Source organism: Numenius arquata, chromosome Z (genome assembly GCF_964106895.1).
Source record: "Numenius arquata chromosome Z, bNumArq3.hap1.1, whole genome shotgun sequence".
NCBI lineage: Eukaryota > Metazoa > Chordata > Aves > Charadriiformes > Scolopacidae > Numenius > Numenius arquata.
The window spans coordinates 15,019,943-15,043,233 of record NC_133616.1 but is presented as its reverse complement, the minus strand read 5'-3'; the positions used below and the strand labels follow the sequence as shown (position 1 = coordinate 15,043,233).

General features: G+C 41.0%; 1 protein-coding gene across 1 annotated transcript in view; it reads left to right on the top strand.

Moving 5' to 3' along the window:
* The window catches only part of FYB1 (FYN binding protein 1), a 68,369-nt gene that overhangs the window by 8,547 nt on the left and 36,531 nt on the right, over positions 1 to 23,291 (top strand). The window contains exon 2 of the mRNA XM_074166001.1: positions 18,316 to 19,465. Coding sequence (XP_074022102.1) covers positions 18,316 to 19,465 — 1,150 coding nt within the window. The remainder of the gene's footprint in view (positions 1 to 18,315; positions 19,466 to 23,291) is intronic.

Below are 23,291 nucleotides of genomic sequence, written 5' to 3'. Positions count from 1 at the left end.
CGTACCCACACCATAATTGTACAGAGAAAGTGCTGCATGAATTAGGGTTCCCTTCTGCTCAGTAGCTGAACAGTGAGATCCATCTGGCTCCATGGCAGGGGTGTGATGGAGGAGGGGATGCATGACCCACTTACCTCAGGTTTCCCAGGTGTCTCATTCTAGTATGGGATAAAAAGGGGAAAAGTAAGGCTAGCAGAAGAGAAGGGAGTCTTGGAAAAAGACAGGAGAATAGGGCAGGAAGGAGGAAGTGTTCTTTTTAAAAGAAGAAACTCTGCATGTACCAGCAAGGCTTCAGAAAATGAGGTTTGTGAACATCTCCACCTAAGCTGACTTTACAAAAAGGACTCTCAACAGATGGAAAACTGATCCTGGCTGGGTTTCTGCTGTGATTGTCAGAGGCACAGCTGAATGCCTTCTTATTTAACCTAACTTCGAATTTCTTTTTTTTTTTTAATGGGTTTATATCACAGGTTAACCAGTTATTTTGAAGCCAGCAGGCTTTGTGACCAACCTGATATCACCTGCTAAGGATCAGGGATCAAAAATCATTGATATGTCAAAATAAACTTTTTTAAAAGTCCAAAGGATCGGGACATTGAAAGTATATTAAACATTATGCAAATCCTGGACAGAAGGGCTCAGGAAAATTTTTGTTGAAACATTCTTTTTAAAGATGTTTGGATTAAACTGGGTTTTCATTTTTAAACTTCATTGTCTTTGATTAAGACTCCCATGGGAACATTTCTGACGTTGTTTTGTGTTTTCAAATGTTTTTGCTGTGGGAGCATGCTCTTTGTTTATATTGAGGCAACATCATTGTCTTTGTCACTGGTGTCAGGAATTGTATTAACTAAGAAATCATATAAGGGGCTGCATTTATATTTAATTAAGCTTTAACATTCTGGATTGAACATTTTTTCAGATGCCTGATTTCATGTCTGGCAATCCTTGAAAGTGTGTTGCTCACACAAGAAAATTCACAGTAGAGAATATGAGATTGCTTACATGAAAGCAATTCTGAGGTTTGAGCAGTTCTGTGACTGGTCAGACGGTCCAGGAAGAAAAGTGGAAAAAAAAAAAAAAAAAAAAAGGCTTATATGGGAGACCTTGCAGTACAGCACTGGTTAGGAGCTGGAAACAAGAAGGATTCTGCCCACGTGTAGCACAGAAATTACTCTATGTTTTTATATTGTTTGTTCCTCTCTAACCAACCAAACTGTCCCAAAACCGTGTTCCAACTTTCCTTCTCCTCCACTGCAAGAGTAATTTAGGGACTCCCCACCTAAGCACTCCTCTCAGGCAGTTAGTCTAATCCTGTGTTTCTTTGTATTGCTGGTACAAATGCTGTGTCCTGTAACCTCAACCAATGAAATAATCTGGATTGAAAAGCACCTCTCCTCCCATGCCCCAGTCCCTTTTCTTTTCTCTCCTTTCCTTTCCTTGAATATTTTTAATCTGTGTTTTTTCAGTGGCACATGATAGATAACAGTCTTCAACAGCAAACCTGAGGGGAGGTGGGCGAGGCACCTTTACAGACTGCAGTGAAAATCATCAGAGGTCATTACACACGCTTCTAGCCTTTGGGGGAGACAGTTTAAAAATGTAATTGTTAGGTGTCCCATGTCCCACATCAACACTGAGAATGTATTGCTTTCTCAGAAGCTATAACTAGTCAAGGTGACCGAACACCATGACAGCATAGGCTCGTTTTTTCTATCGTGAATTTTCCACTGATGTGGTTAAACTGTTGACTCACAGGAGGAGTTGCAGAAACAGTGCATAGGATGTGTGGCAAACGGGTGAACGATGATTTATAAATTAGTATGGGTCTGCAGCAAAAAAGAATGCATGCCAGGCCTACACAGGGGATTCCTAAATTCTGTTTGCACAGTGGCAGTAGCTGGACATCAAATGTGTTCTTGTCTTCCTTCCCCTACTCTTCTATCATATATCTTCTCTTCCATAACCCAGACCCTTATTCTACATCCTCATCCTCCTACCTGATACCACACACAAACTGGGATTCCAATCTGTTCCCTACCTCCTTACAACACAACTCTAGGTCTACCAAAAGGAACCCTTACTGCATCCTGTCACGGACTCCTGTTTCACTCTGCTTTGGCCTCAATCCTGCACTTTCAGCCAGTGCTCAGAGTCTCTGCACTGATTGAACTCATGGAGCAGACTGGGTCCCAGCAGCAAAGTCCAGCGAGTATAGCCGATCAGCTGATGGGTAGTAACTGCCTGTGTGAAAGTTCTCTTCAGCCATGTGACATGCACACTAATTACTTGCATGGAGGCACCTTATCCTGCAGCTCAGGCGGGGAGGAGGAAGTGTTCCAACAGAACCAACTGCAAGCAAAACTGAGAGTCACTGCTACCACAGAATCATAGAACAGACCAGGTTGGAAGGGACCTCAAAAGATCATCTAGTCTAACCCTTAGGGCTACATCTAATTTTGAATTAGTTCACAAACTGCTAATAGCACACATCACTTTTCATCAACTGTTCTGTATGGGTTTGCACTGCTTACGAACTGTGAGAGCAGAGAATCTATAGGGAGGTCATTAAATGCTGCTGAAGGACAAAATGCGTGAAAATGCTTAGCATTTTTCCCTTTCTGGCCTTTGCAAATCAGCTGGATCTACTAGAATCAGCAGTATTTTTCAAGAAATTTCTCAATGCAAAGGGCAAGAATATGAAAAAACTTCATAAGAGATTGACAAAAATATCTGATTCTGTATTAACTGTAACTGAAATTGTTAAGCCTTGCTAAAATCAGTTCCTGTTGTGCACATTTCTCATCTGTTAAGAAGTTTGCCGTTAAAAGACTAAGGATGAAATAGATATTTTTGTAAATACTCCCCAGTGCAAAGAACAACATTAGTGACAAAAAACAGACATGACAGAATGATATCAGAGATCAGTGCTACGTAGTGTTTTAACGTGGCATTTGGTGAGCTCTACAGTGTAGCTCCTTGTTGGACACTTGTGTTATTCCTGGCAGAAGAAAAGGAGCTCCAGCCTGGAAAGTGGAGAGTTTTCCTTCCTTATCCAGCTCTTCAGTGAGTCAACACAACTTGCATGAGAAAGTAATCATCTATTTTCTGAAACTTGTTAATGATATACAGACAAAAATACACAGCTGTGTGACTGCCTGGGAAAACTGACTTGATAAAATAAGCCAAAAAGGTTTCACTGCAGCATAGAAAAAACTCCTACTATATAAATCAGGTTAAGCTGTAAAGCACTGATTTTTTTTTTAACTTGTCCTTTCCCACTTCATATCTCAGAATATAAAAATACTTGTAATACATCATATAAGGTAACTAAAAAGTTAAAATTCAAGACCATAGGAAGAGACTTTAACATTATTAGCTGCAGTTATACTAAATAATACTAATTATCACAGACACACTGTGAAAGGATACAGAAGCAGAATGGTGAAAGAATCATGGCAAGTGAGAATTTAACTTGAGCCTTCATTTTCTCTGTTTCAGATGTTCTCAAATTTGGCCCTACCTGTGGCAGGTACTTTCTTGAGAGCACATAAAGCACAGAAAGATGTCAATTACATTTCATTAAATCTCATTTTTGTCTTAACTTTATCAGGGATTGTTTGACTTATCAAAATGGACCATGAAAATCTGGTTTTGACTTTATTATTTCTTTTAAGCAAGCATCTTTTTAAAGCAAAAGCAGCCTGACAACCTCTGGTATGATTTGGTCAATAGCTACTAAATGCAAGTCTCATCTTCAACTTATTAAAAGGAAAAGATTGAAGATCTGTTGGTAAGAAATCATATGACATTAACAGAGCCTAAATGGCTCTCATCTGAAACCTTTTCTTCAGAGGTTTAAGGAGGAGATTTTGAAGGGTAAAGGCCCTTTGCTACACACTTCCCAGAGAAAGCTCATGATAATGGAGCTAGGTGATACCTGAAGAGGCACAAACATCAGCTGGGAGAGCTCTGTGCCCCCATAAGCTCGTGCAGAAGGGCAAACACTAAGAGCAGGACCTTGCCTGGAGCTGGGATGCTTTTTAGGAAACATCGGTTTCTGTTTTGCTTCTCTGCACTAAAAGCAGATGAGAATTGAAGAGCTGATGGGGGTTTAACATATGAGAGGGCAGGAAAGGAGGTTGTTAAGTCTGAGTGCGAAATCATGGGGTATCCAGACAGATCCCTCTCTCCCTGCCACAAGGTTTGCACAATTCTTGTTGAGGTATTTGCATGTTCTTGCACATTTTTTTGCCTCCCATGCAGAGGCAGGGAGGTATGTATTGAGGAGAAAGGGAAGTCAGGAGTGTTTTGCTAAAGCTGTCTGTTCCTCTTGCTTTTCCACTTCCTCCTGGTATCAGCAGCTGGGGGGATGCCGAAAGGGAAGCCTGGATAATCCCCTGCCCAACCATTTACATGAGGGTATAAGGCGAGGAAACTGAAGTAACTTCTTTCTTGAGAAAGTTGTTTCCTCCCTCTCTTCCCACCCCAACTCCCCTTCCCCCAGTGCAGGCTCCCTCTCTTCTCTTCTCCCTTCCCTGGTGATAGCAGCTGCTAAGATGGCTACCCCCATGCCCTCAGCCTCGCACTGGCTCCAGCCAGCCCTGGGTCCCTCCGTGACAGGCTGAAGCCCCAACAGGGAGGTGCAGAACAAGTCACGGCCCCATGAGATAATGGCGTGGAAGGCAGGACACAGGCAGGGCCATTGCTGAGGGGCACAGGGCAGTGGGGCTGAGGCAGGACATCATGAGAGCAGGAAAAAGGCTGCTGACCCTCCCCAGCTGCCAGAGCTCCTTTCCCCACACAACCACTCATGCCCAGCTCCTGTTAGCCCTGCCATGCTCCTCCATCCTCCCTCTCACCCCAGTCTCTACTGATTTGTCCCCATGCACAGCTTCTAACAACCTCCCCAGCAGCCAGCCTGCCTTACCGAGGTAGCCACCAGGTCCTCTCCACATGCCCCTTGCCTCAGGCCAGGAGTTGGTTGCTGTAAACTCTGCTGTGACAGCTACATGCACATCACCTGCAATTCAGCTCGTTAAGTCACCTCATTAAGCTACCACTGGTGATCAGCTGTGGTCCTTAATGAGGACGAGCTGTAGAATGTGTGGGTGTTGTGATGAGTTCTGTGAGTCCTCTCAGCTCGTGTTTCATGGGGTTGTGTCTATATGTGTCAGGGTTCTTGATCACCATGGTGAGCTCTGTGCTTTCAGGAGGATTTTCTGGCACCTGTGGAGGGTTTAGTGAAAGCCTGGTGTTCCTGTTTGGTCTGTCTGGAGCATTTGCTGCTGCTGCATTGCTTTCAATTCCCCTGAACTCCGGCTGCTGATCCTGGGAGCACCGACATTGGCAAAAAATGCACTGTTTGCAGGGCAAAAAAGCGTAACTCAGAAGCCACTTAATCTGAGCCCCCCCGTGTGTGAACAAGCTTTGCAGCAAAAGGGGCAGGGCAGAGCCTGTGGCACGGCAGTGGCACTGAGGGACAGCCCGGGGCAGAGCATGGAGCGGGGAGTGCAGGGCAGTGAAGGTAAGTAATTTGGAGGAATATGACAGTTAATATCTGACCAAAAGCTTTGTATTCAAAGAAGAATTGCTAAAGATTTGAGACAACACAGTGCTTCTAAAGTCAAGTCACAAAAAAGATAGACTTGCCTTTTTGCTTGTAAGATTGTTTTGTATGGCCAGTGCTTTGCATCAGCTTTAGGTGTACATGGAAGGATGGCGCTCTGGAAGGAGTGATGTGTTACAGGGCACACACCCAAGCAGAAAACCAGGAGTTTAACATGCACCTGACTGTGATGCTCTGGATTATGCTAGGCTTTCCTCTGTGACAGAAATCCATCTTTTGCAAAGCATAGTCAGGGTAAGGAGGCTCTTCCAGTGTCATTTGACTTCTTTCTTGAATTTGCGAATTCTACCTTTCACTAGTATAGAAAAATATAAATAGTGGAAACAGATTTCTGCACTCCTTGTTCAGACAAATACAAATATAGGATTGATGGGCCAATGGTATGAGATTCAACCAGGCCAAGTTCCAGATCCTGCATCTGAGTCACAAAAACCTCATTAGGCACTACAGGCTTGGGGAAAAGTGGCTGGAAAGCTGCACTGTGGAAAAGGACCTGGGGATGTTGGTCAACAGCCAGCTGAATACAAGCCAGCAGTGTGCCCAGGTGGCCAAGAATACCAACAGCATCCTGGCCTGCATCAGAAATAATGTGGTGAGTAGGACTCGGGCAGTGATCATGTCCCTGTACTCAGCATTAGTGAGGCCCCACCTCAAACACTGTGTTCAGTTTCAGGCCCATCACTACAAGAAAGACATTGAGGTGCTGAAGTGTGTCCAGAGAAGGGCAACAAAGCTGGTGAGGGGTCTCGAGAACAAGTCTCACAAGGAGTGGTTGGGGGAGCTGGGGCTGTTTAGCCTGGAGAAAAAGGAGGTTGAGAGGAGACCTTATCGCCCTCTACAGCTACCTGAAAGGAGGTTGGAAAGAGGTGGGGGTTGGCCTCTTTTCCCAAATAACAAGTGATAGGACAAGAGGAAATGGCCTCAAGTTGCGCCAGGGGAGATTTAGATTAGACATTAGGGAAAAATTGTTCACTGAGATGGTTATCAAGCATTGGAACAGGCTGCCCAGGGAAGTGGTGGAACCACCATCCCTGGATGTATTTAAAAGATGAGTAGGCATGGCGCTTAGTGGCATGGTTTAGTGATGGTTTTGTTGGTGTTAGGTTGATGGTTGGACTTGATGACCTGAAAGATCCCTTCCAACCTACGCAATTCTATGATTCTATAGTGATAACAGTTAATGGTTATAAAATTATAGGGATTGAATTATGACAATTTAAAAGATCCACAGCATGGACTGAGGAGCTTTCAGGGAATCCTGCATGGTAGGTGTCCACAAAGGGTATCTGTAAAGCCCGGTTGTTCCTGTAAGCATGACCGTGCATATAAACACGAGAGAAACCTGCTAATTTGCTCATGACCACATCAAATTCTGTCAGAAACACTAAAACCGCCTTCAAATGGCAACCCAATGGAAATGCAACAGCACATTTTTCAGGAAGTCTAGCCCTGTCTGCAGTCACAAAGATAATGTAGACTGACACTACAAGAAACATTCATTCTCACAGCATGCTGTAGCACTGGCAGAAGCTCCTGCCAGTGTTCAGGAATATCAAGTTTCTATGGAAAGTCAGGTACTTTCCAAACTGATGCTGTAACAGGATTGCCACAGTGGCAGGGTGGCACTTTTCCTCACAAGTCCTGACTCTGGGGAGTGGCAGAGCATTGCTAAGCAGGACTGCTAAGTCCTTGCTTTGCCCTCTGATGATGTTCACATACTTGAAACGTTATCCCCCAGGAGCAGCATGAGACCAGGTAGACTGTAACTCTCTCAGTACAAACATGTACAAAGAGATTATCAATTGCAAAATATGTCATTTCTGCTGCAGCTCCTGGTCTGCCACTAGGAGGCAAATGTCTGATGAGAGTAAGGAGGAGGCAGGAAGAGCAGTTTCCATGAAAAACTGTTCTAACAGTGACTTTCTCTTGCTGAGCACTCCATATATTTACATGTGTTGTACATTGCAAATAAACCAAGCAACCTTCTGACTTAGGAGGGAGATTGTCAAGCTTGCTTTAATGACATTAATTCACCTGTCCAAAGGTGCTCTTCCATATACTTTTTTTCCCCCCCCCTATATATAAATGGTTTAAGGATGACCTGCCACAGCCAATCATTTCTGGCCTTTTCTTCTCCCACCATCACTCGACGTTAATTCTGTTATGCTGTGTCGCCTGTTTTGGGATCATGTAATAGAGTAAGATCAGTGAAACTAAGCAGGTTAAAAACAACATGGAAAGAAAAAAAGACATTTCTATTTTGTATCCTGTCACTTCAGCTTACACCACCTCCAACAACGGTACTGACACAGCTGTGGGGGTAACAAGATGCTGACTATGACTTTCTTTGTGACCATTGAATTGGAAAGCCAGAGGTGTTCAGAGTGCTCGACCTTTCAAACCATTTCAGAGCACAGGACAACTTCGGTAGATGAAAGATACCTTAAAAAGATGGACTAACATTTGTGGAAGAGAAAGTCAGTGAGGGTCTCTTTCTCTTCTTTTTACTTTCCTGTATTTTTGACAAGTCTAATTCCTAAGCAGCCATTTTTCCTGAAGGTGCATGGAAACAGAAAGTTGAATAGATGCCCTGATTAAAAAAAAATGTAATTAAAAGCTGTAGTCATAAAAGTTGCACATGGGAACGCAATCACACGATTGCTATGCTGGGATATAGATGCTGGTTTTGGTCTATGCAGTCTGGAATGGGTTGCTCATATGTGAGATGTCATTATCGTTATTTATATTCTTGTCTTGTTTAAATATAATTTTTTAATTTTGCGGTGCTGCTGCTGTTGTTTTGTGAAAAATAAAAAGGCAAGATATCTATAGGCTGCTTTCAGGCTTGCCGATCTTGTTCCTTAAAATATTAATTCCTTCAGATTCTTTCTTCACCTAAAAATAACTAATTCCTCCCAATCACGCACAAACATCCTTCACAGAAGTGGGAAAAACAGAGAGGACCTGGGAAGCTATTGCACCTGCATGTGTATAATGAAGAATATGATAGACATTGCAGATGGTCCACTTTCACAGCAATTTCACAGCATAAACGGTTATTTTCATTGTGTTTGTTGCAATTTATATTCTTAGCAACATTCTATCAGTTAGGGATATATTTATTTCTGTGTATTGGATGAAAGAGAAGATGACAGGAACCGTCTAGCATTCAGAGTTGCAAAGATGAGCTCCTTCTTTGATCATTGCATGATTTGTCTAGCTCTGATACTGTGCACAAAAATTTGCAGCATTGTTTACCCATGCAAAATGACTGTATTGCTACAGTTAGCATCTTAAAAGTCATGAAGACTGCCAGGTAAAATAGCAAGTCACAAAGTCTGGTTTGCCTTCATATTAATAATAAATGCTTCATCATCAGTTGCTTATTTTTACAAATAAATATGATTTTATAAATAAAATACAGTGTTCAGCAGAACTAATAGCAAAAAGAACAGCATTTCTGCCACTAAGAAAAAAACCACTGTGTTATGTAACAAAAGAAAAAGTTATCATTGGCAAGTGGCAAATATAAAGCATGTGGCAGTGTTTTTAACTCAAATAAAATCCATCCAGCACTCTGATAAACTTCTGAACTAGCTAAGATGCAAATTTTAATTTGCAAACTAAGCTGGAAATATCAAGTGCCTCCATTGCTTTATTTTGACACCCAAAAATGTTTCGAAAAATATGAAGAAAGCCATGCAGAAGGAGAAGTGATAGACAATGAGGAAGAGTCAAACAACCTTTTACAAAGCTCAGAGACACACAATTTTTCTTCTGCAATCCCATCCGTGTGCAGAGATCCAGAAACTTCACTGAGCTGTGTTTAGTAGAGGGTTCCACCTTCATGGTTTGGGTTTACCTTCAGCACAAACACAGGTTTAGTATTTCTTGTAAAGCTTATTTTCTCAATACCAGCTTTCCTATCCATCCTTCAAAGTCTTTGATTTGCGTAATGAATTCACAGGCAGAAGGGCAGAAGAAATGTATGATCATAGTTTAGGTATGTATAGTTTAGTTTAGGTATAGTATAGGTCATAACACAGAGACGTGCTCGCCAAACCACTTTCTATTATTTATATGAAGTCATGGCTAACTGGGAAGGTCCCAATGGACTGGAGGGTGGCAAATGTAACACCCATCTACAAGAAAGGCAAAAAGGAGGATCCAGGAAACTATAGACCTGTCAGCCTGACCTTGATACCAGGGAAGGTCATGGAGCAGGTCATCTTGAGTGCCATCACAAACCATATAATGGGCAACAGGGGATCAGGCCTAGTCAGCATGGGTGTATGAAAGGCAGGTCCTGCCAGACGAACCTGATCTCCTTCTATGACAAGATGACCCGATTATTGGATGAAGGAAAGGCTGTGGATATTATCTACCTGGACTTTCAAAAAGCATTCGACACTGTTCCCCACAGAATTCTAGTGGAAAAACTAGCTGCACATGGCCTGGGCAAGCATACGATCTGCTGGATCAAGCACTGGGTGTCTGGACGGTCCCAAAGAGTGGTGCTCAATGGAGTTAAATCCGGCTGGTGGACGGTCACAAGTGGTGTTCCCCAGGGCTCAGTGTTGGGACCATTTCTGTTTAACATCTTTATTGATGATCTTGATAATGACATAGAGTGTATCATCTGCAAGTTCGCAGATGACACCAAGTTAAGCGGGAGTGTTGATCTGCACGTGGACAGGGAGGCTCTTCAGAGAGACCTAGATAGGTTTGATCGATGGGCCAACATTAATAGTATGAACTTCAACAAGACCAAGTGCCAGGTCCTGCACTTGGGTCACAACAACCCCATGCATCGGTACAGTCTTGGGGAAGTGTGGCTGCAAAGCTGCCTGGGGGAAAAGGACTTGAGGGTTCTGATTGACAAGTGGCTGAATATGAGCCAGCAGTGTGCCCAGGTGGCCAAGAAAGCCAATGGCATCCTGTCTTGTATTAGAAATAGTGTGACCAGCAGAAGTAGGGAGGTGATTGTCCCCCTGTACTCAGCACTGGTGAGGCCACACCTGGAGTATTGTGTCCAGTTTTGGGCACCTCCATACAAGAGAGATATTGAGGTGCTGGAGCGGGTACAGAGGAGGGCAACGAAGCTGGTGAAGGACCTGGAGCACAGATCTTATGAATAGCGACTGAGGGAGCTGGGATTGTTTAGTTTGAGGAAGAGGAGACTGAGGGGTGACCTCATCACTGTATACAACTACTTGAAAGGACATTGTAGAGAGGTTGGTGCTGGTCTCTTCTCACAAGCAAACAGCAATAGAACAAGAGGGAATGGCTTCAAGTTGCAACAGGGTAGGTTTGGACTAGACATTAGGAAGAAGTTCTTCACAGTAAGAGCGATCAGACACTGGAAGGGGCTACCCAGGGAGGTGGTTGAGTCACCATCCCTGAATGTGTTTAAGAGTCGTTTAGATGTGGTGTTGGGGGATATGGTGTAGGGAAAAACTTTGTAGAGTAGGGAAGATGGTTGGACTCGATGATCCCAAGGGTCTTTTCCAACCTGAATGATTCTATGATTCTATGATCATAGTTTTTAGAAAAAGTAAATCTCCACATAGCAAAAGCTTTTAAACAACTGGTCATTAAGAACCTCGTGAGATCCTGCTGGCAAAGGTGGGAGCAAGCAAACACGTTAGCTGACACCTGATGAGTGGGAATGTATTCAGTGATTCTCAGTGGTAGCAGGGGCCTAGACTTGATGACACCAAAGGTTGGTCCACTCTTGTCTACACTTCTAATTGCCACACACATTTGATCAGCTGTTATTCTGTAAAGACTCAAGCTTCTGTGCACCAACATAGCTTCACGGGACTCCACAATATGGGGTAAATGCAATACTTTTAGATATCACATGGTGAATACTGCTGATGGCAGCAGCCAAACAGTCTGAACATATTTAGTTCCCTTTTCCTCCACCACATCTTGCCTAATATCCTGAGGAGAGCAGTTTTCTCTACTGATCATGATAATGAAACCCACAAGCAGCATTCTTATGCAAACCCTCGCTGAGAAGCAGAACTCCTCTTAGCAAACAGACCAGGCTGTTGAGGAGATACACCCCTAGATTGTCTCATTGAGGGAGCCGGTTTTTCTGCCTGCATCAAAATATTGGAGATCTTTGGGGAGTCCAGGTAAATTTTTGTACGTGTTTGTCTTAGAAGTAAACATGCAAAGTTCCAGGAGAAATAGAAACACCACAAGGTTTTATATACAGCCTCATATAGCTGGAAACTTTAACTTTATTTTACTTAAGTTGTGGACCTGAAAAGACACCAAGCTGATGAAATGGACTTTTCTCTCTCAAAGTTTTGTGTTTAGTTCCCTGAACTAAAGAGTAGTCCTAATTTAAGTGTCATTACATTTTAAATAGTAACAGCAATGGTATCACTCAAAGGCAATTATTTTCTGGTAATTCCTTTTGCATTATTTGTGGCTGGTTGGTTTGTTGGGTGGGCTATTTTTTAATATACCATAATCTGAATTGAGATATCAGTGCATGTATTTTGTTTGTCATGGTCATGGAAAAAATTTTTCTTTCCAGTGATGAGTCAGAATGGTACTCAGTGTCACAAAACTGCACAAAATTTGCTTTAAAATCATATAGGATCTTGAAATTTTTTCAGTGGAAGGAACTCAAGTTTTTCTTCCTTGAGACTTGGAGATGTTACATTAGCTTTAGTGGAATAACCAGAGTAAAATCAAAGACGTTCACAAAACAGTCACTGTATAACCTATATATAAATAGGGTTCTGCATGAAGAGGGATCTGTCTGCTTCATTTCTGGGCAAACTGACTAGAAAGTTTACATTATTCTGAAAGCTGTTGATTAGCATATGAGAAAAATAGTTTTAAAAGCCCAAATTATTAAGTATCATAAAACTCTGCTTATATAAATCCATGTTAAAAAAAAAAAAATCATAATCCTTTTTCAGAAAGGGATATTAGTTAATCTATTCTTATTGGACAGAAGTTCTTGGTGGAAAATTAAAGCTGCCAGGCTTCTGTTGTTGAAGACTGAGTTGCAATGGTTGATAATTTTTCTAATTTTGGATGTAGACATGTACCAAAATCAAGGTGGAAAATAAAAGTGAAACCTTGTGTTGAACTATTGGGACATAGGATGAAGAGAAGGCCATGCAAGGATTGATGCTTTGGCCTCATGCATAGGCTCTGACAGCAGTAGTTTGGGACCAACCTGGGGTGTTATCTGGCTGTTCTGCCCAGGTCCTATGCCTTCACGTGTCCTGGTCTCAAACTGACCTGGAGTGGATGAATTATATTGTCCTCTCATGTTCCTGCAATATGATGTAGTTGGTCTTATGATTAGGTAAAAAATGAGAAAAAGTGATAAGAGAGGGACAATAAAGGTGTAGAGGAACGCACAATGTAAAAGGCACAATACAGTGTGATCAAGCTGGAACACTGTTTCATCTGATTTTGACAACTGCATGTCCTCATGTGTATGCTGGTTTTGTCACGTTGGGGTTAAAGGGATGTTTGAAAAGATGCTCTCAGGATAACATAAAGGTTGTCAGCCTCTCACCAGGGAATCTCTTAGATTTCTGTCTATCCCCTCCATCCTAGAGATCTCCCTTTAAAAAAAAACCCAGACAGCAGAATAGCCTGCCTTTTCATTTTTCAGTTTCTGAGGTCTCAGGTTTTTTTGTATACCAACCATTGTATTAGCAAGTCTTTTTCTTTGGGCAGACACTATCTTTCTGCTGCCTTCTACATTCATAGGTATAGAGTATTGCAACACCTTAACTCCACTTTTCAAATGCTGTACTGACTATTAAAGGGAGTCTTCTTGAACTAGTAATTATAACTAGACTCAAGTGGAAGAAAAGCAACTTGGAAATTATTTATCTCTTCTGGAAACAAGAAAGTTGCATAATGATAATTCTGAAGTCTCTCTGTCTGGAAAAGGAAATAGCCAAACAATAATTTATTATGAATTCAGAATGGCACTAGCATCTTCTGCAAGCAGCTAAACTCGCTCAAATCCATTAACTTCGGGAAAAGTTAAATGAGGCCTTTATAAAGTTGCCAAATAATTTTCATATCTGTATTTTTCTACAACTTTCATATGTAATTTTCCTTGCTTTTTCTGTCCAGTTCCTTATTGCTTATATCCTGTCCATGGGTTAGTGCTCAATTCCCTTAGTGTTTATCAGCTTCTCTGGTTATTTCAGTCACAGAAGTCATGAGTATACACGTTTTTCTTCTTAAAGGGAGGGCTTTATAATCTTTATTTTACTACTTTCTAGAAAACTCATCAAGATCTGATTCTGTTAAAAGATTATGAGTTCTTAAAAGGGTTGTTTAGACTCAATCACTTGGAAATAGAAAGGAAAAATATATAGGTGAGAAATTAAAAGATATTTTTCCTTTATAAATTAGATCTGCATGTATTTTGACGAACTGCACAATCAACAGTTACATATATTTCATTCTCTTAATTAAGGGTCATATGCACACACATCTGCTATTCCTTTTATTGATCCAGTGCTGCTGTTTGAAGAAAGAGCAGCTACAAGGGGAAGTTGAAGTCAAATGATCTTTTGGCTTCACTGAGACTGGAAAGCAAATAATGAAAACATGTTGGTGCCAAAGTAACCCAAATGTTTTTTGATCAGGCTGCTAGTTGAGGCTGAAATATTCACAGTAAATTCAGGAAGAATACAATTGGAACCTTTATATTTCTTGTGTTCTCGTTACATTGTACTTCTGTACAGAAATGTGCAGTTATATTGTAAATAATAGAGAATTTCACTTGTTTGCACTGAGGTGTAATTAAGATCTAGTTGTTGCAGAATTCTGTACAAATGTGTCTTGGTATCTGTGTGAGTCTCTATTGAAGGCAGTAGGAGGCTGGGGAAGTACTGCATATACAAATCTTCTTGATGAATCTGTGGCATAGGAACTAAAAACCGAGTAATATTTTAGATTTGAGAAAACACATTTGAATAATGCAACCATCTCATATCAAAGCAAATGTTACTGTGCACCTTATGTGCTGCTTCCAGTTCAAATCAGAAGCTGAAAAGACAAAATATTTTGCACTGTTTCCCAACAGAGCTCAAGGAGAAAGTTCAGAAAATAATCTACGTACTTCTTGCATGAGACTCCTCTGTCCCACGGGCACTTTGCCCTTTAGAGGGGAAGGGTAGTGTGAACTTAATCTCACTTTAGAATCTTTTCAAGTTCCCATTTCATGATTTACAACCTATTATATGTGCTAATGGAATAGGTAACTGCTGACACTTCTGTGAAGGGAAACAGAAACTGTGGGGATTACTCTATGAGCAGGGCCACAAATAAAAGATTTTTTTTTCCCAGTTCCCCATCTGTTGACCTGTCCAGACAGGTTGTGCACTAGAGTCCACAATATGGCTTCTAGAATACCATAGCTTATGAAAGCAGGATCTGGTGATGTACGTTAAAGAGAAGTAGAAAGATTTCTTACTCTTTTCTGATTCTTAGTATTGCCTTTACCACTTACTACTCACGTAAGTGAGTACGTAAACAAGAGAGACTACATTGCTGATTGTAAACCCTTCCACATGCCCATAAGCTTTTTACTCTTGAAGAGCTTGTAAATCTACATGACTAAGGCAAGGTTTGTTCACAGTACTGGAAGGAAATTTATTAAAAGAAATCCATTGGTAGTCCTAACACGGCAGTAGTGAACGGTTCAGTGCATTTCAAAGCATGTATGAATGTCATTGATCTTGCTGTTGCAAAGATGTAGAAAACTTCTCAGAAATTATACAGCATAACAAGAAAAGTTTCTTCAAAGTCACATTTCCAGCTTTCCAAATGTCTGTTATGCTGAATGTCTCTTGTCCAGAATATGAACGTTACTATAGTTTGACACAGTATGTTTTCTTAAATTTCAAATGGAAGAGGTAGCAGAAGAAACAATTTATTCATAGAATCATAGAATTGTCGAGGTTAGAAGGGACCTTTCAGGTTGTAACTTTCCTAGAAACATAGAATGGTTAGGGTTGGAAGGGACCTTAAAGATCACGTAGTTCCAACCCCCCCTGCCATGGGCAGGGACACCTCCCACTAGACCACGTTGCTCAAAGCCCCATCCAGCCTGGCCTTGAACACCTCCACGGATGGGCATCCACAACTTTCCTGGGCAACCTGTTCCAGTGCCTCAACCCTCACAGTAAAGAATTTCTTCCTAATATCTAATCTAAATCTGCCCTGTTTCAATTTAAAACCATTACCCCTCATCCTATCGCTACACTCTCTAATAAAGAGTCCCTCCCCATCTCTCCTGTAGGCCCCCTTCAGATAGTAGAAGGCTGCTATGAGGTCTCCCTGGAGCCTTCTTTTCTCCAGGCTGAAAAACCCCAACTGTCTCAGTCTGTCATCATAGGAGAGGTGCCTCAGCCCCCTCATCATTTTTGTGGCCCTCTGCTGGACGTTTTCCAACGGCTCCATGTCCTTCCTATGTTGAGGACTCCAAAGCTGGACACAGTACTCCAGGTGGGGTCTCATGAGAGCAGAGTAGAGGGATAGAATCACCTCCCGCGACCTGCTGGTCACACTTCTCTTGATGCAGCCCAGGATGCGGTTGGCTTTCTGGGCTGCCAGTGCGCAGTGCCGGCTCATGTTGAGCTTCTCATCCACAAGCACTCCAAAGTCCTTCTCCTCAGGGCTGCTCTCCAGCCATTCTCTGCCCAACCTGTATTTGTGCCTGGGATTGCCCTGTCCCAGGTGCAGGACCCAAAATCGACAGAAATGAGCTGCTGAGTTGGCCACACTGCTGATCAAATTGTAATGTATAAGTTCTGAAGACTTGAGACACTGATGTAAAGTTACAGTATCTCTGATGGTTTAGATTTTGTTATAGAAGATTAAAAAAAAGCATGCATTGGTACAAAGTCAGAGATCAGAGACAAAAGGCTTAGTTATTCTCTGTAGCATTGCAATTAGCTTAACTTTCTGTTTAAGTGGATAAAATCAGTGCTTTGTGAGGTATTGTGGGAGAAATCTTGAATTATTTGAATGATTAGTGATACATATACTTCTCTCTGCAGTGTAATTCTGTGTTTATGTGAGTGCATATGAGTCAACCAGCAGTAGATGGCTTAAACCTGATAATCTCCATAGTAAGTGCGTACATCCTCCCTTCCCTATATGTGCAAAAAAGATAACAATGTGGTGCTCTGGGGATAAGCTTCATACATCTCTCTTTTTTTGGCTGCCTTAATTGTAAGTAACTTTGTTGCATAATACAAACAGTTTGGAAAGAGTGAATTTCTTGGTGATACTGAAAGAGTAGGAAGGTTAGCTTTAAGTTGCAGTATTCACAGGTAAAACTATTCCAACATAACAGGCAATTCATGTAATATGATACAATAAAACGGAAGGCAAAAGGAGCAAAACCCCAGTTGAGAAGCTCTTGTTAGTAAAGTAAAAAAATTACTAAACATCCATTGAACTGTGTTGAGCGAAGACACAGTTCATCCTTCAACCTCTTTCTAAAATTTTTTTTCAGACCTTTATTTATTGTGCTTTGTAGTGATACTCCTTTGTTTCCAAACAAATGATTCAGAGCCCTTCTTAGCTATAATATTCCTGCTTTATACCAGTAGTCTTACATTTTAACTTTCACAGATAAATCAGATCCTACTTAAACAAGTTGTGAATCACATACGCCAGCATATCTGCCGTAGCTGCACCCAGGCTGACAGTGCTGGCTGGGAAAGGACTCCCTGCCACAGAGGGCTCTTGGAACCCAAAGTGGCCCCAGCCCAGTGCAGTGGGACCAGTTATTTCTCCTTTGCCCCCAGCCTTCACTGTGCTGTGTTTTAATTATACTGAATTAAAATGCATTGAGCTTTTGCTCTCAGTTCATACTAAAGGCTCGTCCTGAAAGGTATTGAGTAGGGCTGACCAATTAAAACATTTTCAGATGAAGCTAGGTGTTACCCACTTGAAATTGTTCAACTTTCTCTCCCTACCACCACAAGAAGTTAAGTATCTTGGACAGTATCTGCATGTATTAATTGTCATTTCTTTCTGTTTTACTCCACATATTTTCATTTTCCATCTACACATGCACAGTTTTTTTCAGATTAAAAATGGAGAAGAGAAACAAGGACAAAGTGAGGGGGGGGGGTTGGAGCAGCAGGGAAGAAAATTGCTGAGAAGGGAAAGAAAAAATGATATACACACCCCAAGTAAGAAGAATTTCTGTTTTCACAAAGGAACTTGCAGTTCTCCAAAGAGTTGGCAGGAACAATATGAGTCTGGTACATAATCCAGTTTCTAGTCTATGCTTCTCACCACAGGACACTCATATTTCTAAGGATACATTCATATTAAAGTAGTATGTATTTTCTTATATTTATTAGGCATTCAGTTCCCAATTCCACAAATAAACAGAAATTATAGCCCAAAAGGAGCTGCCTGACAACTCTCTAAAGACAGTACCTGCACTGAAAATTTTGAAACATTGTATAACCACTGCAAGTCTATAACAAAATACTCAGCTTCTCTAACCCTACAGGAAGATGTGCTACAATATCTCCACAGCCAATCAGCAGTACTACAAGCCTCAGACCAGGAAACCCTTTAAAGTACAGTATGTGTGAACATTGCAACAGGGACTTTCTCATTGCTGCTCTTTCTTTTTTTCTTCTTCATGCTTACAGGATGGCAAGACAGATGTGAAGTCACTCATGGCGAAATTTAGCACGGGTAATAGCCCCACAGAGGATGTTTCTGGTATTAGTCGACCCTTCAAAGTCCCAGGACAGCATATCCATACAGGATTACAGACGAGGAAAGCAGCACTTGAGAAATTTGCAGGTCAAGGAAATGCAACTTCTTCTTCAGGACCCAATACCTTTCACAAACCTGGTCATCCTAAACCTCCTGTGGCAGCCAAGCCTTCAACTGATGATAAAACAGAGAAGGATCCAAAGCCCCCATATTTGAAACCAGTGGCACAAAGGTTTGGGGTTCAGCTTCAGGCAACCAACAGAGAAAACGATGGCAAAGCTGGATGCACTAAACCTTCCACCAGAACCAGTGACTTGGCAAAAGAAGAGCCAAAGTCTCTGTATCCAAAACCTGCAGGGAACAAGTTCTTTAACTCTGCTCCTCATGAGAAAGAAAAAAATCCTTTGGGAACAAAACCAAATTCAAATTTTGTGCCACAGGAGATTGAAGCAAAACCAGTATTTTCAAAACTATCTGGAGCTAAGGAAAAGTTTATGTCTGCAACACAAGAAAATGAGCCCAAGCCTTCTGTCTCTAAGCCACCTCTTGCACAGAAACCTTCTCTAAACCATGAGGTCTCCCACAACGAAGACACTTCAAATAAGAATGCTTTTCTGCAAAAAGGACTATCAGGCCCTAGACCAAATATACATTCATTTAAAGCGGCAAAGGAAATGGATGAAAATAGTAACTGTGTTGCAGAAGCTGCAGGCAGTCATTCTTCTAACATTGCTCTGAAGCCCACTGTTCACAGGTCCAGCCCATCTCAAGGTATCCCAAAAAACGTGGATGAAAAGACTGAAGAAAAGGGAATGAGTGCTGCCAAGAACATCTTTCTCAACAAAATTATCCAGGAAGAATCAGGTTCAGCTTCTCCTAAGTTCCATAAGACGAACTCAGCTCTTGCTGCAGGAGGGCCATTAGGTGGATCACAAGAGAACGAGAATGGGGACAGGACCTCAGGAACCCCCAAGCGAAAAGCCTTGCCCCCGCTGTTCAAACTGGGACAGCCCCCACAGAAGCCCAGCAGACCTCCCAATGTGGACCTGGAAAAGTTCCAGAAGAGCAGCCCAAAAGATAGTGAGTCCTCTCTGTATTTGCTTTCTTGGGTACTGGCTTTTTAACACATTTAATAATCTATCCATTTTAGGTGGAGTCCCCTCTTCTATTCAGAAATAACTGAGACTTGTGCATCAGACAGTCCCTTAAACCTCTAACTTATTGCTTGTGTCTCTTCTGTACAGGACAGAAATTAAATTTATATTCTCCCTGCCTCAGTGATAAAGTGTAGGATTAATACTTTCTTATTGGGTTTATTTGTTTTTCAAAACTATTTAGATGTAGCTATAACTTTTGTCAGGGAGTTTAAGTATTTTTCTCAACAGACATTTTAGTCCTGACTTCCTATAAATCAGATGTTGATATTGCATGTCCTGTTCTCAACAGTAACTTCCTGGGCACAGCTTGAGGGCCAGCAAAATGATATACTACAACCTGTAGTAACCACACTTTTTTTTTTTTTTTTTGGCCTTTTTGCCTTTCACAATGACTAATCACAGTGTGACCCTATAAGTTGCTGAATTCTAAAGTTTGTTTAGAAAGATGAATACTGTGCAAAATTACAGAATTGATTGTTCCCACATGGAGCTGCATTGATTCTATACCCAGATCCAAATCCAGACTCCAAAAGCAACTCCTGGACTTAGTGTTTTCTGTTAGGTTTGCATGACTTCAGTAGTGTGGCACTTAGTAGCACCTGAGGCTCTGCCTCATTATTTTTGTGAAGAACCTAGCCTCTGAACTTTCTGATGGTCGTAATCCAGACATTAAGGCTTGTCACTAGGTTTCTGTAAAATTTGAGATGGTCTTGTCTGTGATGAGAGCTTCTGTAAATACATTTGAAATATCTGGGAGGAGATAAATCCCTGTGAAAAGAAGAAATTGCTGTGACTCCACTCCCGGAGAGTTCTGCTTCAACAGATTCCTTTCACTGCTTAAGACAAGTTGCAACAATGATAAAAGCTGTTTCTGACGCACTTAAAATACGCCCTTGAAAATCTCATATAAAAATGTAGTTCCCTAAAGTTAGACCCACATATCCACTGTTACTACTTTGAAGCAGAGATCAGATCTGAATGTCCTAAATTCTCCCTTAAATCGCCTGTATTTTAAACTTTTGGGTTAAGGTTTTCCTCCAAAACTTTTAGGCACTCTTTAATAATTCTAAAAAGTTAAAATCATCTACTCCAGCTGGAATGGGTGATATCAATTGACATATTTCTATTACAAGTTTTATAGTAGCTGAAGGAAGCTTTTTCTGTTTTCTTATTGGACCAGATACTAGGAACTATGATTGCTTAAGAAATTCTGATCACATTTTTAAAATCAGAGTTTTAGGTTGTATGGGTCCAGAGGAAGTCTGTTCCCGATCTCAGTGCGTGAGAGAAACAAAGAGAAATAAAAATTTAGTATTGCGTTAAATTTTTATGGTTTAGAGGTTTTCTCTTCGGTTTTTTTTTGGTTGGTTTTTGTTTGGTTTTTTTTTTTTTTCCCTTAATACATTGCTGTCTGCATTGAGCTCTGGAAGCACAGAATATATTAAATCCTCACATTTATTTTTTTAGCTCATTTAGTAATTTTAACTCAAATAATTGTAACTAATTGTGTCAGCTGATGCACACAGAGAAGTAATTTCTGATATTGAGGGGCATTTCACCTACATTAGTCTGCCTTAACCATCTCTCTTAGATTTAATTATACAGATCAGACTTAGACTCTAAAATTTTCAGTGTAGTCAGTGGGAAAGGGAGATGCCCAATGCTGTGATTCAGAGCGTTAATGCTAGATGCCTAATGTAGCTGATGATAGATGCTCTAAATAACTCCATACTGTGCATGTACATTACATTAGGTAATATATGTAATATAATTGATACAAAATTTGTCCTTGTGCCTCCCATATTTACAATATAGTATGGCTTGTTCTTCAGCAGTTTTGAATGCACATGAGATTGGTCTTCCTGAGACAGCAGATATTCGAAGGGGTTATGACCGGATGACAAAGCTCAGAGCTGACTTTATCTAAAGAAAAAAAGCCACACTGAAAACACAGTGTGCATGCAACTATATATTCTGTTATTAATTCTGCTCAGAAATTAGAAGCGTGTCAATAACATCAAATGTACTTCCTTGTCAGCTGCTAGATTCTGATTTTCCTGTGTTAACGTACAGTTATGGAAATGCTCTCAGAAATCCATGATCAGGGCAGATCCTCAAGTGGTGTAAATTCATGTATCTGTTTAAAAAAGATAGGCAAATATACAACAGTCTGAGCAGCTGCCCCTTCTCCATAGAGCACTGTTCAGCATGACTGGCTTTACTTAAGTGCCCAGAGCAGTCTCAAAGTGGAAAGGGAGCATTTTCAGCAAATAACACAAGCAAATGTTTTGATTAAACAGAAACAGTAAGAGCTTTGCCAGTTAGAAATTTGAGAAGTCCTGACGAAGGTTGGAAACACTCAAAACTGCAATTAATTTTTTAAAAATACATTTTTATTTTATTTTTCAGTAATTAATGGAGGAATTATTTTATTTGTTTATTTGTTGTTTATTCAGTTATATTTTTTTCCTGGTTCCCATGCATTTATAAACACAAGGCATTTTTTGATTCTTTTTAAAACTGAGGGTTAGAAACATTTATCCTTACATTTAAAATTAATACTGTGAACAGGGCTGTAAGGATAACAGCTGAACTTTTGCCAGAAGGAGGATCTCCAGTTTTATCACTAACCAGCACTAGTGCAGCCACCAGCCAGGATGAGTGGCACTGGGAACATGAGCTAAGGATGCAGCTGCGCAGTGTGGTGGCATGGCTCGTTCCTCAAACATGTTGCAAAATACCCTAAGCAGAACTGAAGGGTCAGACATGGTCTTTTCCATTTCACAATCTTTGGGTCAGGGCAAGACTGAAAGATTTAGAAACCACAACAGTACATAGCTCTTTATAGTGGCCCTGAACTTCAGCCTTCTGCTGTAGAGCTGGCATGTACATCTTGGCGTTCTGTTTGGCTTTAGTTAATGCAGCTCATTTCTTCATGGCCAGAACTCTCTGTAGAACAGTTTTGGTGGAGAGACCAGGTGTTCTAGAGTGAATCCTGAACAAACTCGTTTTCAGCTCAACAAAATTATTCATCGCTGCTGGGTTTCTTGGAACGTTAACATCTAACGACAAAATCTACCTACTTTGGAAAGGCGGTTATACTGAACCGTTTTGTTTTTTTTTTTCTTTAACTGTCATTTCAAGAATCAAAGTCTTGTCAGGAGGATGCCACCCCCACAGCACAAATTCTTCCTGCTCATTACTTTGTCCTGATAAATAGCAGCTTGCCATAGCTACTTAATTTGATGCTGTGATTCAGGTGCTGAGTAAAAAGAACAAGCAAATGGAAATGGTTTTCCAATCCAACAAAGCTTTATGAAATCTAAACTTCAAAGGTCTTGATCTATACTAGGGCAAAAGTTAGTCTTTGTGTTGTCCTTTGAGAAAAGAAAAACTCCACACATGGCGGTTGTTATACTTGTGTTAGGGTCTTCTGCCTGGGGTGCAGAAAACCTTGTATTGCCTGATTTAAATCAGGAATTTGAACTCGGCTTTCTCAGAACTATCAATTCACCCCTTTTTCTTTGGTTGTTATCCTCTCACATGAAAGCTGCTTTACTGGTTTTTCGTAACTTTAAATGTTAGAGGCTGAGGGACTTACCTTAGATGTAGCAGTCATAGTCATGTGTGGGAGAAGAATTTAAACTGTCCACCATGCCTACATGAATACTAAGGGATGCTGGTTTGGCATTGGCCTTGCTTTAGATTAGAAATTTTCACCTGGTCCGGAAAAACTTTTCTTCATAAAA